Genomic DNA, 16,075 nt, shown 5'->3' with positions numbered 1-16,075 from the left:
AGAATCTTGCACTGACGGAAAATTATGGGAAGAAGGAGGATACTTTGGATGGACAGTCTGCAGAAATTGTTGAAAGAGAGAGGAGTGAAAGAACTGGGAGTGGTACTAATACGGAAGGCTAGAAACCGAGGGTTGTGGAACAGCATGATCGCCAAAGTCAATCGATATGGCACTTAGAGAGAGAGAGAGAGTTACGATCCATTTTCTCTTTTGTTTTACAAGGAGAGAAATCTCTGTCATGTTTGAAATTATATGACATGGCTTTAACAGTCACCTTTTAAATGAGTAATCAGAAATTTGCTTGGTGGAATGCACGAGTACTAAAGATCTTCTGCCGGCAGCGCTATGATTTCTTCTGTCTGCTCTATTTCTACTTCTCTCTTTCAGTCTTTCCAATTTATATCATGATCGGTCTCTGACCCCTTTTCTTACACATTTTTTTTTTATCACTCCTCCGACACCATTAAATAATTATTTGTCTTCTCATGATTTCCAAACCTTGAAGAATATCAGTGATCTGCTAATTGCTGACAATTGCCCCAGAAAATTTGTCAAAGGTTCACTGTGTTTGGTTTAATAGTGTTGGGTTACGATTGGGTTTACGGTAAGGACTGGATGTAATGTTGGGTCAAGAGTTGAAGCAAAGAACAGTGTACCGGTAGGATATTTCAAGGAGCGATTGTTGCATGAGTATGTGTTGGTAGATGACAAAAGTTACTCCTCTTTGATTGTCACACCAGTAACCAGGGGCCTTTTTCTTGAAACTATTTTATGTCAAAGTTCTTGAACATCCCATAAAAATGTATTTTATAGAACTATGGGACAGTAACAAGGAACTGACCCAGATCCATTTTCTCATCAAATCTCAAAATCAAACTTAAAATAAAAGAGATGAAACTCCAATTGGTAGCTCCATGAACCCTTAAAGGTAATACAAAGTTTTGGTAAGGGGTCATGAATTTGGTTCAAATGAACAAATTGGAAGCATATGCGATCCTAAAATATTCAGTGATTGTTGAAATCACGGTTGAAATCGAGTCTAAAGTTATGAAATTGTAAATAATACACTCTTTATGTTGTATAGTTCCCTCTCAAGGTCAAGATATTAATTAAGCTATAAAACAATGTTTCTCAACTAAAATCGACCGATTAGCTATTCCCATTTGGAAATTATATATCACAACTACATATTTTGAGATATTCATGGCCGCAGCTACCATCGTACGGCTGTATAGGCGCTATTTGAAATTAATCAAAATTTACCGGGAGCACCGGTTAATTTTTATTTTCAATATTTCTCGAAAGCCAAAGTGGTTGAGGGGCTGAATTTTCTAGTGATTATAATACATCCACAGGAGCATTAAAAATATCAAAATTGTAAAGAATCACTTCCAGCCAATTTTCAAAATTTCCCAAAACTTTGTATTACCCGTAACAGCTCAAATGACTTCTGGAACAGTGGAGTGCTATAGTCGATTTTTGTACAGTGTATAATTGTACTCTAAATACAGTGGTAGTCTACATGTAGGTATTTTATCTAAAGAGAGAATAAACTTAATAAAGAATTAATATTTTTAAAAACCTGTTTCAAAGTTTAAAGAAATCAATGGACAATGGTCCTTGGTTTTGAAGTTTAAACCGTTCATAAGCACCCACAAATATCACTCAAACCTGCTATTTTCAATAGCTAGAAGTTCAACACAAGAAGTCATATTTCATATACTTTATAATACAAAATGTTTATTTGTACATCTACTCATGATGGTAAGATACATGTAACTAATTTACAAGAAAGCAAATAAAAGAAATAATGAACATTTATATAATGGGTCCTAACAAATTACAGGACTTAACTCGCCAGGAATGAGTTTACCATGGAACACAATGCAATTTTCACCTTTTGACATTCTTCTGTCCAGTCAAATATTGGATAAATTTCAGCATACAAAGCATCTCTTCTCTTAAGGCATGAATGTAGGCCTACCTTCCATGTCAGGTAAAATCAAGAATACAGTATATCACTATATTTCATAGGCATTTGCACAAAACTTCTTCAGAAAAAGAGTCCAGGAATCAAGGGTTCAAAACAGTTGGTACCTTAGTATAATTTTGCCAAATTAACACACACAATAAAAAAGACAGGGTAACATTTTCAGTGAAATTAATTATATTTCCATCACATGTTGGCTGGCAGAGTAGAGAGAAAGTGAAGCGTGATTTTAAAACCAAATCACTAACAAAGAAGAAAAACGGTAAGGGGGAGGGGGGGGGGGGGGGGGGGGGGGGGGGGGGGGGGGGGGGGGACATAAGACAATAACAGTCATGGCACAATACATAGATAAATCTTGATACTGCGTACAGCTTCACATCGTATTCTGTTCCCGAGTCCAACCATCATCCTGTTCTATGTGGAATGTCCGATAAAATTATCCTCTAGGGAGAGGCGCCATCTGCTTATTGAGATCTCCCTATACCATTCTCCAGCTGACTTTCCAGGATGCAACCAACTACTGGACGATCATATACACATATGTACAGAGTTCAAGTTTGTTCATGCTTCATTCAAACGATAGTACTGCAAGCAGCTGCTATTCTCTCATTTCTCCATCCTCTTCCTCCTCTTCCACACCGCGAATGTACATTACATTGTTACACCTACAAAGAAGATTGAAAAATAATACATTCATTAGCAAAAGCTTTTGTTATAGACATATTTTTTTACATTTGCACTTGGGTTGTATACAGGAAGCAAAATTCTGCAGCAGTTTTGTATATCATCTTCACTACTAAATACATTTTTATCTAGGATTGAGAATTACCACCAAATTTGTAAGCAAACAGCAAATGAGAACTACCAATAAATGTATTGTACATGTACATCTAAACCTAGATTACAGGGCTTCATCTTGGCATGTACATGTACAAGCATGAGACATGAAAACATAATTGCATCCAGAGCCATTTCGGTAAAATTGAGATAGAAATCACAAGCAGAACTGATCTTTCAGATTCAATGCTACATGTAGCATTCTACCGTAGAAAACATTAGCTTTTGATATTATGACGTCACAACGATAGTGTACATGTATGTAAATAATGAAAGAGCAATTTGAGAAAGGGTAAAAACAACTAGTCTCCCTACCAAAGTGTATGAGAGAAGCATAAAGCAAGAATAATGTAGTTTCCCAGCATAACATGGGCATCAACATTTTCTTGATATCATAACACACTACACCTGTATGTGAAGTCGTTTATCAAGTAAATGCATTCAAATTTATGGATGCTTCCTTCCCAGGTGTGTGTGTGTGTGGTGATGAATATTAATAATAATTTGGATGTAGCGCTTATAATACGGAATACAGTCTATAAGCGCTTTACATATTATTTCCCCATTTCTCTCTTGGGTATGAAGTGGCAAATGTACATGTAGATTAATACCTTGCCAAAAGGCATTAGTGCTGTGTCAGAGATCAAACTTAAACTACCATACTTGACTACGAAACTTCATTCACCTGCTATTATCCTTTGTATTACCATTGCCAGAATACAAATTGCATAAATAAGTAGGTGCTCTTCTGGGGTGAAGCCGCGACAGTTTCTCATAAATGAAATAGATTTGTCAACTGCAATCTTTCCAGCTATAGTGGTGCATGATACATGTATAACTTCACCAACTACGTCACATTTTTCAAGAAAATGGCTGCGCCCAGGTCATGCTAAATGGCATTACATCGTGCCAAGAATATCTTCATTTATACATCGCTTACACATTTTTCTAATGAAGGACATGAATACATGTCTTTTTCAGAAGACCTACACTTATTCGTTGGGGTGAGATTTCCTTTAATATATATATATATCCATCTGAAGGTCTCACAGAGTGCTAGTGGGGTAATTTTACTTCTTCTAATATAATACTTTTAGGGGAGGGAAGAACTCTCCCCTTTTATGGGGAGACGGATTTGAGGTCTTGTACTAGTTTGAATTAATGTCGTACTTTTGTACACACACATACACACTAGTAGACTCTGTACACAACATACCTGATCAGTACTTCACCAAGATTCCCTGTAAATGTTCCATCAATGTATTCTTCTGTGCTTGCAAGCTGGAGGAAAAAAAAGAAATATACAATTCAGATTATAATCACTTACAATGCCAGGTAGTGAAGATGTGTATTTGTAGATAGTTTCTTCATGTACATAATACTCAAAGTACATCTGCTTTTCTTGCAGGAAGACCTACGTGTACATCTTAAAATGAGGACATTTTCTCCCCGAGTCTCTCTCCTATTTTTTGTACATAAACGATTTACCACTGAACTGAATCTGATTGCTATTGGGCAGGTCCAAGCTAGTTTCCGCTTGGGTGTCAAAAATTAAAAGTCATTAAAATAAAGCGAATATATGTAATTTTAACGCTAAAACTTTTAATTTAATGATCTTTAGAAGAAAAAAAGAATTAGTAAATTATTGATTCCTACCCTAATTATTCAAAATGAATATCAATTAACGCGACATACAGGGTGATGCATTTTTCATATATGAATATTCAAATAATTTTTTTAAACTGTTTTCAGGCTTGGACAAAGAGAACTAGCCATGCAAGTAATTGAGAATGAAAACAAATTTGTTTGAAAAATAATGAATAATGCTAATTAGTTGATGTCAAACGTACAATGTCTCATACGTAGCAATGTTGATGTCTGTTTTTCACATTCCAAGAATGAGATTTTTCCCAAAAATGTTTTAATGAAGTTCTGGTATACAGTGCATATAAAAAAAGTGTACCCAACTATGGTAGCTCCTGATTTGAAGTTCATAACCAATATAACTTTGAAGTCTATTTCATGATGAAGAGTAATTTGTTTTCTGTCCAATAATACCATATTCATATTTCTGCCACAGGTGACTAAGCACCAGGGCCATTAAAAACTGTTGCCCAAATTGCCTTGTACTAAGTTTGGGCTGATGGAACGGTGTGTGTCAGGCCATATGCATGGGTTTCTTTTAAAAGGTAAATTATGCATCGTGCATCAGTGTTTCATTGTTCAAAATGATGCAATTTATCGAGGTTTTTACAGAAGCATGTTTCAATCCATAGGATAACCTTTAATTATTTTGAACAGCCTACTAACTTCTTTCTTTTCTCTTTTGGTTGGTCAGTAAGTTATCTTGGAAACATTAGATATTTTGCATTGAAACCTATATACTCGTGTACAAAGCCTATGAGGTAATCACATCTCAACCCTTCTTGGCCCAAAAAGAAACAATTTTTTAAAGTTTTACCATGCAATGCTTCTGTAAATTAGCTAACATAATACATTTCTATCATAAAATATGTTTTTTGTGTATGTTATATTATAAGGACAAATCATCCGTACGTCACACACATGTATGTATGATTGATGTTTAAAAACGAAAATATATTTCCCTTTATAATTCTGAAGATTTTTGATGACTTTTGTGGTTGAAAAATAATTTTTATCTCTAGTCCCATATCATCATATGTTATGCCTCATATCAATTAGAATTAACCCTCGTTAACAGGACTATGTTACAAATTTCTGTGCATGTACACTGTACTTAAAAAGGTACAACTAGCTATGATATCACCAGAAATGTTTTGATTTGTGAATTGCATTTCAAAATTAGACTGGTATGTAGATTCTGATCTGTCAAGTACGTCACACTCACACAGGTCAAATAGCTTGGACTAGCCCTATTACAATGCCACTCAACCGGTATTTCAAAGCTTTGTAATGAATCACAATAGTTTATATTACCTGAACATTCATGTAGCCATCAACGGATACCAAGTAGCCCTTGTACTCCATTCCCCATTTGAGTCGAACCATCACAGTTTTCCTGTAAGACCATTTAAAAATGGCTTAGGGTTCAATGGCATTCCCTGGAGAGAAAAAATTAAGAAGTAAAGATATCATACTTTAGTGAAAGTTTGATCACAGCCAGTTTAGATGATTATTGCAACAGTGTACCCTGAAGTTAAAGCTGTTTTCTTTTTTTTTTTAAACCAGGCCTCGCTCATTATCATCATCACGTGGAAAGTAAGCAAATCCCTCTCCGGTTGCAAATTTTCACATGTTTAGTTAAATTCTTGACTAATTACGAAGTGCTTCGCATGAGAAGAGAAAGAGTCAACTAGCAAGCGTACGTGGACAAGCTTACGCGTGTTGCTTAGCTGCATGCACTACTGCGCATGCGTACTTTCTCTATGCCATGTTGAATCAACGATACAACATGTGGATGAATCGTCGGGGTAGGACGAAGAATCAACCCCTTTTTTCCCATCGAAGACTTCTTCAAATTATAATTTCAAGTAGCCGGCGAGATGCCCAGAGGAGTCGAGCAACATAGTAGGGTGTCTGATCGCGCACCCGATGTTGTGTGCTAAAATCCCTCCCATAGAGATTGCACGCATCCCTATGTAACCCTGGAAGTTGGGGCTCTGATCGAATCGGAAGATCGGAGCGACACCCTCGCACCTTTGATCGGTATTGGATCGGAAGATCGACCAAAAAAAAATTGGCTGATTTTTTTTATTATTTTTTTTTATGACGAAAATTTTCGAGTTTTTAGCTATCAAATGCTCAAAAACATTCATGGCTGGGATTATTTTGTCGTTTGGACTTGTTTTTTTTCATCGGCGCTCTGCGGGTTTCGGGTTACCGAACCGCCCGCTGGCAATGCCAAATTTGGATTCCCCAGGGGAAAATAACCCTAGTTGACCGTCTACTTTTATGGGTTGTCCGTCTTCCCAAGGATTTATTGCTAATAATGTGAAGGTCTCTATACAAAGTCGATGTAAAATGCATCAAGAAAATCATCCCGGAATTCGTTTTTTGCATCGCCAATGTGCCAATCAAATATAGAGTAAAGGAGCCGGTAATCGGCCAGCTCCAGTTTTCGGCCGATTGGTTGGATGCAAGGTAAAATCCCTCTAAAATACATCGCATAATAGCATAACACATATCCCACACATACCATACCATGCCAGTGTCACTGAAGAACCACATTTGCAATGAAAAATATATCCTAAAATATCACATTTTAGCGATGTAATCGGCGGTCCCGCTACCCGAATCTGGAAAATCGAGTATCTTACGCGTGTCTGTAAGAAATATAGGTACCATAAAATGAGCTTTATTTCAAGTATTTTTCAGATTTAGAGCCCGATTTTGTGCTAGTCGCAAGCTCAAAAGTATCTCATCGCATGTATTAAATCAATGCAGCCGCACACCGCAACGCACACACGATATCTCTGTCTAATTCAGATTCCAATATCCGATCACCGCAGTACTAGTTTTCTGCCTGGCGAGCTCCGGGGAGCTCGTGCGTGTGATATCAGCTCCGCCCGCTAGTGCTATAGATCAGCGCGGAAACGCACGGCGCGTGCGCGTGCTTCCTATTGACTTTGTACATGCGGCCGAAAACTGGTACGCTATGCCGAAAACTGACTCCGAAACAGTAAAAATTGAAATGAATATTGTCATGGCAATTCTTGATTCTTTTCTGGGATTCTTGTTTTGTTTAAATAATAATATTTGCTTCATGATTTGAACAAAAAACGATAATAAATAGGAAGTAAAGGGTCCAAAAATAGGATTTTGTCTTAAGTGGCCGAAAACCGGCTCCTTTACTCTATGGAACATCTGCTTTTTTGCAGAGGATCCTTGTTTTAGAGGACGCATTGGTCTGCGTTCACAAAGACGATCCTTATTCTCGGACTAGCGCCCCTAGATTCTACCGATTATTAGACAAATGGAAGAAGAAGAATTATTTTGTATGAAACACATAGGGTCTAGGCTAAGACTAGTCTACTACATGTCTACATCAGTGACGGCCCCCCCCCCCCCCTTGAGAAAAAAACCATGTAGATCTAGGATCTAAAACTAAAAACACACAATTTTTACCTTTTGGGGGGTTGGGCCCCCCCCCCCCCTGGCGCTCAAGGGAGGGGAGCAAATTTTGAATTTATCGAGGACCCCCCCCCCCAAAAAAAGTGCTCACTACCCCCCGCCCCCCCCCCCCCCCCCCCCCCCACTGAGCGACTTTTCGGCCGGCGCGATTTTCTAATTTTCGGGAGCAAAAATTTAAAAAAAGTTGGCCCCCTCCCCTAAGAAATCCTGGATCCGCGCCTGGTCTACATAGACCCTAGACCGAAATTTCCGTCTCTTTCCTTCGTTAGCCTCTGATTTGGGTAGGGTCGGCTCCTCCGAAAGAGACAGAAATTTCGGTCTAGGAACAACACAACTCCAAAACGTGACCGCAAACACATAACGATTTCTGTCCATATAGACCGTGGGCCGAGCGCGATTTTAGGGCTTAGTTTTCTTTTTTTTGACTGACTTTGTGGTACATAGTTTTTGGTAACCAGAAATTAGCATAAAAATACACAAGTCCCAAATCAGCTTATTCCTGCGAATGAATCTTTGTCGTTCGTATAAAACATAAGTTTTATTGACAAGTTATTTAAGAGAAATGTGCGTGAACGAGACCGCCAACTCTCCGTTCGTACACGTGTATTAACTCACCGTGCGACGAGAGTAAAACAGCACATTCTCCGTCTCCGTCGTACGAAGAAATTATGTAATCCATTCGAATATTTTACAAAGCCAATCACATTTGCTGATGTGAATAATATGATTTTGCAAATATGAACTGCGAAAACTAATGAAAACCTCGTCAGGGTGAAAATATTTCGAAAATGAGGGGTCATAGCTACCATGAAACAGACGAGAAATAGCGCGTTGCCAATTTGATATTATTGTAAGGATCGTATGCAATTCTCTTGAATATACACTGATCTGTGTAGAGATCAGTGGCTCCGTACTGACAAGACTCGAGTAAGTTTTGTGTAATTAAAACTTTTGATAAAAACATTTCTTGTATTAGCAATGCAATGGTAGTTTGAGAATAGGCCTACAGAATTAGAGTACCTAAATATTCATTGTAATTATAAAAAAAGATATATGTCTTTTTGTATTTCCAGTCTTGTAGTAGTTTTTTACATGTTTTCAAATGTTTTTTTTTTTTTTTTTGGGGGGGGGACACGCTTAATAAGGTATACGGGATGTGGGTGACTTTTCTTTCCTGGAGGAAGAAAAATGACAATGTTTATTCAAAATTACACTGCATTCACTGGCTTAAAAATTGATAACAAATACATGCTGAGGTATTATATGTGAAGTGTACAGAATGATGATGTATAATTTTATGTCGTCTGGATTTTGAAATCATGTGATGTTATTATAGTTTGTTATGTTTTGATGAACGGAATGCCCATCTACATGAATGTGTGAAGAACCATTTACTGGATGAGAATGTGAAATGGAAGATAAATGTCAGTATGCAAAAGCTTCCACTTAACCCAAAATATATAAATATACTTGTATATATGAGACATTCATTTGAAGAAAAAAAATCCTCCTCCAAAGGGGATGGGCCGGGAAAATTCATTAAACACCTGAAAAGACCAAGGACCTTATATGTCGGGTTTATCCTTGATGTTTTCGGCTTGCTCGTCAGTGAATTTCTTCGATGCCTCTCCCCCCCCCCCCCCCTTGGATCCACAGCTGCCAAATGATAAATTTAATGAAGTCTATATTCATTGAAGTGTTTCGGAAGTGATCCATATTCCATTTCAGGAAAGTAAAAAGAAAAACAAAATGAGTAGAACTAAAACGTTTTTTGGTGACATGTGACAATTTATTTCTTCAATCATTTATTCATGTTCATCTTTAATAAATTCATTGGTTTCTTCCTTTATAAAATATTTTATTTTTGGTTAACAAATTATGCCATGGGGCGGGGTACTCACATTTTGGTTCCGACTGGGGTGTGCCGCTAACAACTGACACCTTGTCACCATTTGTTCAGTCAAAAATGTCATAAGTCCTGACAAAATGTATAAGGCCGACAACTAACCCGTTCACATTCTCATCCAGTAAATGGTTCTTCGCACATACATGTAGATGGGCATTCAGTTCATCAAAACATAACAAAACTAACAGAAAATATGCTCTTAAATCTGTGTATTTTACTTATTAAACAATATTATTGAGTGTTTCTTGTAAGTATCGGCTTCTGGTATACAGATCTGACAGGAAGAGGGGAAAACATGGAAAAGGATATAAAACCTTCGGATACCATTTGTTTAGTCAAAAATGTATAAGTCCTGACAAATAAAATTTCTGTAAACCAAACATGTATGAAAACATTCTGTATAACTATAATAACATCACATGATTTCAAAATCCAGACGACATAAAATTATACATTATCATTCTGTACACTTCACAAATTATATACCTTAGCATGTATCTGTTATCAATTTTTAAGCCAGTGAATGCAGTGTAATTTTGAATAAACATTGTCATATTTCTTCCTCAAGGAAAGAAAAGTCACCCACATCCCGTATACCTTATTAAGCGTGTCCCCCCCCCCCCCCCCCCCCCAAAAAAAAAAAAAAAAAATCAAATCTAAAACTTCTAAAAAATTCTAACATTTGAAAACATGTAAAAACTACTACAGGACTGGAAATAAAAAAGACATATATCTTTTTTTATAATTACAATGAATATTTAGGGACTCTAATTCTGTAGGCCTATTCTTAAACTACCATTGCATCGCTAATACAAGAAATTTTTTCATCAAAAGTTTTAATTACACAAAACTCACTCGAGTCTTGTCAGTATACGGAGCCACTGATCTCTACACAGATCAGTGTACATTCAAGAGAATTGCATACGATCCTTACAATAATATCAAATTGGCAACGCGCTATTTCTCGTCTGTTTCATGGTAGCTATGACCCCTCATTTCCGAAATATTTTCACCCTGACGAGGTTTTCATTAGTTTTCGCAGTTAATATTTGCAAAATCATATTATTTACATCAACAAATGTGATTGGCTTTGGGAAATATTCGAATGGATTACATAATTTCTTCGTACGACGGAGACGGAGAATGTGCTTTTTTCACTCTCGTCGCACGGTGAGTTAATACACGTGTACGAACGGAGAGTTGGCGGTCTCGTTCACGCACATTTCTCTTAAATAACTTGTCAATTAAACTTATGTTTTATACGAACGACAAGGACTCATTCGCAGGAATAAGCTGATTTGGGATTTGTGTATTTTTATCTTTTTATTAACATTATTTAAATCTTGTACCGGAATCTATGCAACGAACTGGAAGGAAAATCGCACTCGGCCCACGGTCTAATACACAACCATACTAAAATGTAAAAAAATACAAGACAGTCGATGCAATTTTAATTCACCATTAATCTTACATTATTGGTTATTTTTTACCTTATAGACTACTATGGACCAAAACTAAATTACAGCATTTGTCATTCTATACGGAATAATATAGGTAACATAAAAGAAAAGTACTCACAGTCGTCATTTTGGTTTTGTTTACGGTGCTTCAGCTTTCTCTTAGAAATTAAAAAAGTCTGCAAAACGTGCGCGAAGCCGGGTCTGCAATTTCATAACTCACCGTAATTTGAGGACAGTGTAGCCTGTGTGGCGTGCGCCTGTAATCCAGCTAAAAAGTGGAAGTTACAAACTGATTCAGCCGAGGACGCAGGTTCGAAACTGAGTCACGTCTTTCGGATGGTGACGTTTAAAGGTCGGTCCCAGACGTAAATAGTCATATCTGATTGATACACGTCTGTAAAAACCCAATACACACACACACACACGCCGTGCGACTAAAAAGAGGCTACGACTAAAAAGTAAACTGCCACTTTTTTTTTTCTGGAGTCCAAAAAACCGCAACGACTCAGCTAGCCGCTGAATAAACGTGGGGGGGGGGGGGGGGGGGGGGTAAGAGGACACTTTTTTTTTTGGGGGGGGGGTCTCGAAATTTGAAAAATTGACATTTTTCTTCGCTGGGGGGGGGTAAGGTCACCTTTTTTAGGTCAGCCATGGGCATAATTTTTTTTTTTTTTTTTTTTTAAATTAAAAAAAAAAAAAATCCAAGGGGGAGGGGGGTTTAGGTTTCTTTTTGGGGGGGTTTACACACATAAAATACCAAAGGGGGGGGGTTCAACCCCCCAAACCCCCCCCCCCCCCCCCTGCGTACGCGCCTGGGTGGGCTCTAACTCCCCTCCCCCTCCCCGCTGAAAAAGCAACGCAACGCCCCTGATAACAACACAGTAATACACTCGAGAATTTTTTTTTGCAATTACTACTGATGAAGTACCAAACACCGTCATTGAGCAGTGTGCAGCAACGAAGCATATACAACGTCTCGCGACTTGACAGATCACTTTTCTCTAACTTCTAACCAATCAGAAGCCCTCATTTTTTCCAGGAAGTGCCGGTGGACATTAATGCGCTAAATGTGGTTCTCAAATTGCAAAAGATCCCTACTCTTGGAGGGGTAGGAGAAAGCCATTTTACGTCATATTACTCCAGGAAGTGCCTGAAAATGAGCCGAATGTGGTTTTAAAATTGCAAATGCTTCCTACTCGGACACACCCTCCGATTGATCCCTCGCCGCTGTCGCTTCCCTGCATCGTTTTTCATATATTTCACCCCATGCGATTTTGTGCCTCCCCCCCCCCCCCCGTTAGAAATTCCTGGATCTGCCACTGAGCACAGATATGCAACTAGGAGAAAAAAAGTGGCTCACTCTGTCAGCCAACATGTCAGACAACGCAAGGGCAATTTTGTATTTCGTTTGTAGGAAAGCTGTGGAATGATCTCCCAGAAGGAATTAGATTAAAAACACCGATGTTATCTTTTCGGAGACATCTGTCCACCTATAATGTAAATGACGTGGGCTCAACCTCACCCTCTTTTGCTTTTCCTTTTATTTTACTTGTCTTCTTTCATTTTTAACGATTATATAGCTGTCCTTAAGCTTTTACAGGATTTGTGCATGTACGCACAAATGTGTATGATATTATTTTTATTGATACATCCTTTTTAAGTTTAAGATCACATTGATGATTTCATTTAAAGATGTGTTATCTTTCATTATAATGCTTTAGCACTTAAACTTTGTTTTTTGTTTTTTGTTTCCTTTTCTTTTATAAATACAAAAAAGTTACATGATATTGTGTTATTTGATTGAATGTATGTAAATACGAAACTTATGTATTAACAAATTATTAAAGAGAAAAAAATGCTTGTCAAAGAATGGAACTAGGCTCGACTACTAGTTCCCATTAACCTCACCTAAATTGTGGTAATACACATATTTACGTGTATATCTTTGTTTACATTTAGTATGCCGAGCTATGTCTAAATATTGTTTTAAAAACCATTATCCAGTGCAGTCAACATGGGGGGGGGGGGGGGGGGGGGGGGGGGGTAAGGGAGGACACTTTTTTTTTTTTGTCCCAAAAAAATCGCAACGACTCAGCCAACCGCTGAATAAGCGGGGGGGGGGGGTGGGGGGGGGGGGGGTTACACACAAAAAATACCAAGGGGGGGGGGGGTCGGTTGAACCCCCCCCCCTCCTCCCTGTATACGCGCCTGGTTATGTATACATGATCAGTATTATTATTCTTTGCATTGGATTGTTCATAATGTTAATAAATTCAAAAAATCAATTCAATACAAATTCAAATTTAAATCAAAAATTCAAATTCAATATAATATGTTAACTTTGCCTGTAGATTAATTTGGTCATTTTGCATTTATTTCAGTTCTCATAGTTTTTTTAACAGGATAATATAGATCTGAGAATAACTAATCAATATCTTCTATAAAGTGTCTTATACTCTCTTATTTCTAGGACTTCAATTTTAAATCCATTTTGAGACTTAAAATATTTCAAGTCTTAAGACTTAATAAATTGGGAATTCGACTAAAAGTTTTATCGAAACCAGCTTCTAGATATAAATCTTGGAAAGACTTAAACTTCTCGCCAATAAGATGTGCATATTTCCAGTTGCACCTGTTGATGACTGACTGTTGGCATATTTCCAGTTGAACCAGCTGACACCAATTAATTTGCATATTGAATATGGGGTGCGTGCAGATCTATGTTTTTTTAACAATTTTTCTGAATTTATAGCATATTTCTTAATTACTGATGATTTAGGTATATGCAATTCATTTCGAAAATACTACAAATATAAATTACAAGTTATTAGGACATTTCGCTACTTCGTATGAATTCCATTTAATTAAACATGAATAAGGGAAACATTAACTATGAACTAAAATAATTTCAATAAAATACAAGTATATGAAAAAAAATTCGATTAATTAAATTATGTATAAGTCTACTTACACTGTTGCTCATAACGGTGGAATATTTTTTTTATCCCAATTTATGGAATTATTCTAAAAATAATTTAAAAATACTAGATCTAGATAATAATATACAGTCTCAGATTTTATTGAATAATAATTTGCCAATATGTGTTTTGCGTGACTGCTAAAGCATGTATGTTATGCTACTATGTTTATTAACTAGGGGACCTATGCCCTTAAGTCATAAATGACAGTAATGAGGATTAATGCCTCACAAAAGGGCACTAATATAGCACATCGACACGGTATTGATCCTGGGGCCTCACAGTTACGAGGCCATTGCTTTGTCACTGAACCATGACTGTACGCAGCGGGGGCTATGGTAGGGGGCAGTTTCCATAAATTAAAAAAAACCCAGAAAATGCAATAAATTTTCAATAATTTATTGCATTCTACCCCGGTCCCCAACATAAAAAAATCTTCTGTGTGCCCATGCCTTGAGCCATAATGCATGGCCGTCCAGAGGATTTTTTTATGTTGGGGACCGGGGTAGAATGCAATAAATTATTGAATATTTATTGCATTTTCTGTTTTTTTTTAATTTATGGAAACTGCCCCCTACCCTAGCCCCCACTGCGTACAGTCATGGTTCAGTGACAAAGCAATGGCCTCGTAACTGTGAGGCCCCAGGATCAACACCGTGTCGATGTGCTATATCAGAGCCCTTTTGTGAGGCATTAATCCTCATTACTGTCATTTATGACTTAAGGGCATAGGTCCCCTTGTTGATAAACATAGTAGCATAATATATATGCTTTAGCAGTCACGCAAAACACATATTGGCAAATTATTATTCAATAAAATCTGACACTGTATACTATTATCTAGATCTAGTATTTTAAATTATTTTTAAAATAATTCCATAAATTGGGATAAAAAAAATATTCCACCGTTATGAGCAACAGTGTATTACCGATGCCTTTACATTGATAATACAGACGTACCAGTATTGAAGTGTTGTTGCCGTTCAGTTGGTTGGAAGTTTTACCAAATGGTTCTAATGGCTTAGCTAGACCAGTAAATCTAAAAGACTTGAAATATAAATACAATTGACTTAAACTTTAAATCTTTCAGGGACTTAAAATTTTAAGTCTTAGCTTAGATTTATTTTTGAAATGAATCCAAGAAAGGTTTAAAATAAATATTAAAAGACTTGAAATATAAATCCAATTGACTTAAATTTTAAACCTTTTCAGGGACTTAAAATTTCAAGTCTTAGCTTAGACTTATTTTAAATCCCAAAGGGTTCGTCACTAATATCAGTCTCTGTTAGATTTAAAAGTAAGACTTTAAGATTTAAAATAAGACTTTCAAATTTAGAGAGTATTCTTATCATAGCGGCCTACCGATCTCCAAGTTAGGATTGTCGGGACGTTTATTGCCTCGAGATCTCCGGCCAAAACTATTTTTTTAGACAATTCATATATAATTATTATAGATAATGTTAACTCTCGTTTTCAAATCATGATATTAGAGGCTGTGATTCCAGTAAGAGTTGAGACTGCCATATCCAATTAGGAAAAAAAAACAGCCACTGTTTGAAATGTTGAATTTGCCGACAGATGTTTTTTTTCTTATAGTTGGGTGCACGGCCATCCCACCCCACCTACAGTTTTCCTGTTCGCAGTCGAAATGAACAAAATAAAGATCATTTTTAATTATTATTTTAAAGTTTTTTTTTTAGCATTTAACCACCCAACCCACCCATCCCCTGCACTGTCTCCACACCTCGCCGTGCCTAAGGGATAGCGATCGTGGATGGCTCACGAAGTACAT

At 37.0% G+C, this 16,075-nt stretch overlaps 1 protein-coding gene across 1 annotated transcript; it reads right to left on the bottom strand.

The window, feature by feature from the left end:
* Positions 1-1,718: 1,718 nt before the first annotated feature.
* LOC592177 (small nuclear ribonucleoprotein F) lies at positions 1,719-5,910 on the bottom strand. The gene is given in 4 exon segments (XM_030972690.1): positions 1,719-2,655; positions 4,044-4,108; positions 5,786-5,862; positions 5,865-5,910. Coding segments are annotated over 4 exon segments (252 nt in total). The 5' UTR covers positions 5,908-5,910; the 3' UTR covers positions 1,719-2,588.
* Between the last annotated feature and the right edge of the window lie 10,165 nt (positions 5,911-16,075).

This window comes from Strongylocentrotus purpuratus, unplaced genomic scaffold, assembly GCF_000002235.5.
Source record: "Strongylocentrotus purpuratus isolate Spur 01 unplaced genomic scaffold, Spur_5.0 spur5_scaffold_6, whole genome shotgun sequence".
NCBI lineage: Eukaryota > Metazoa > Echinodermata > Echinoidea > Camarodonta > Strongylocentrotidae > Strongylocentrotus > Strongylocentrotus purpuratus.
The sequence above is the reverse complement of the archived record's forward strand: the minus strand, read 5'-3'. Positions and strand labels throughout refer to the sequence as shown.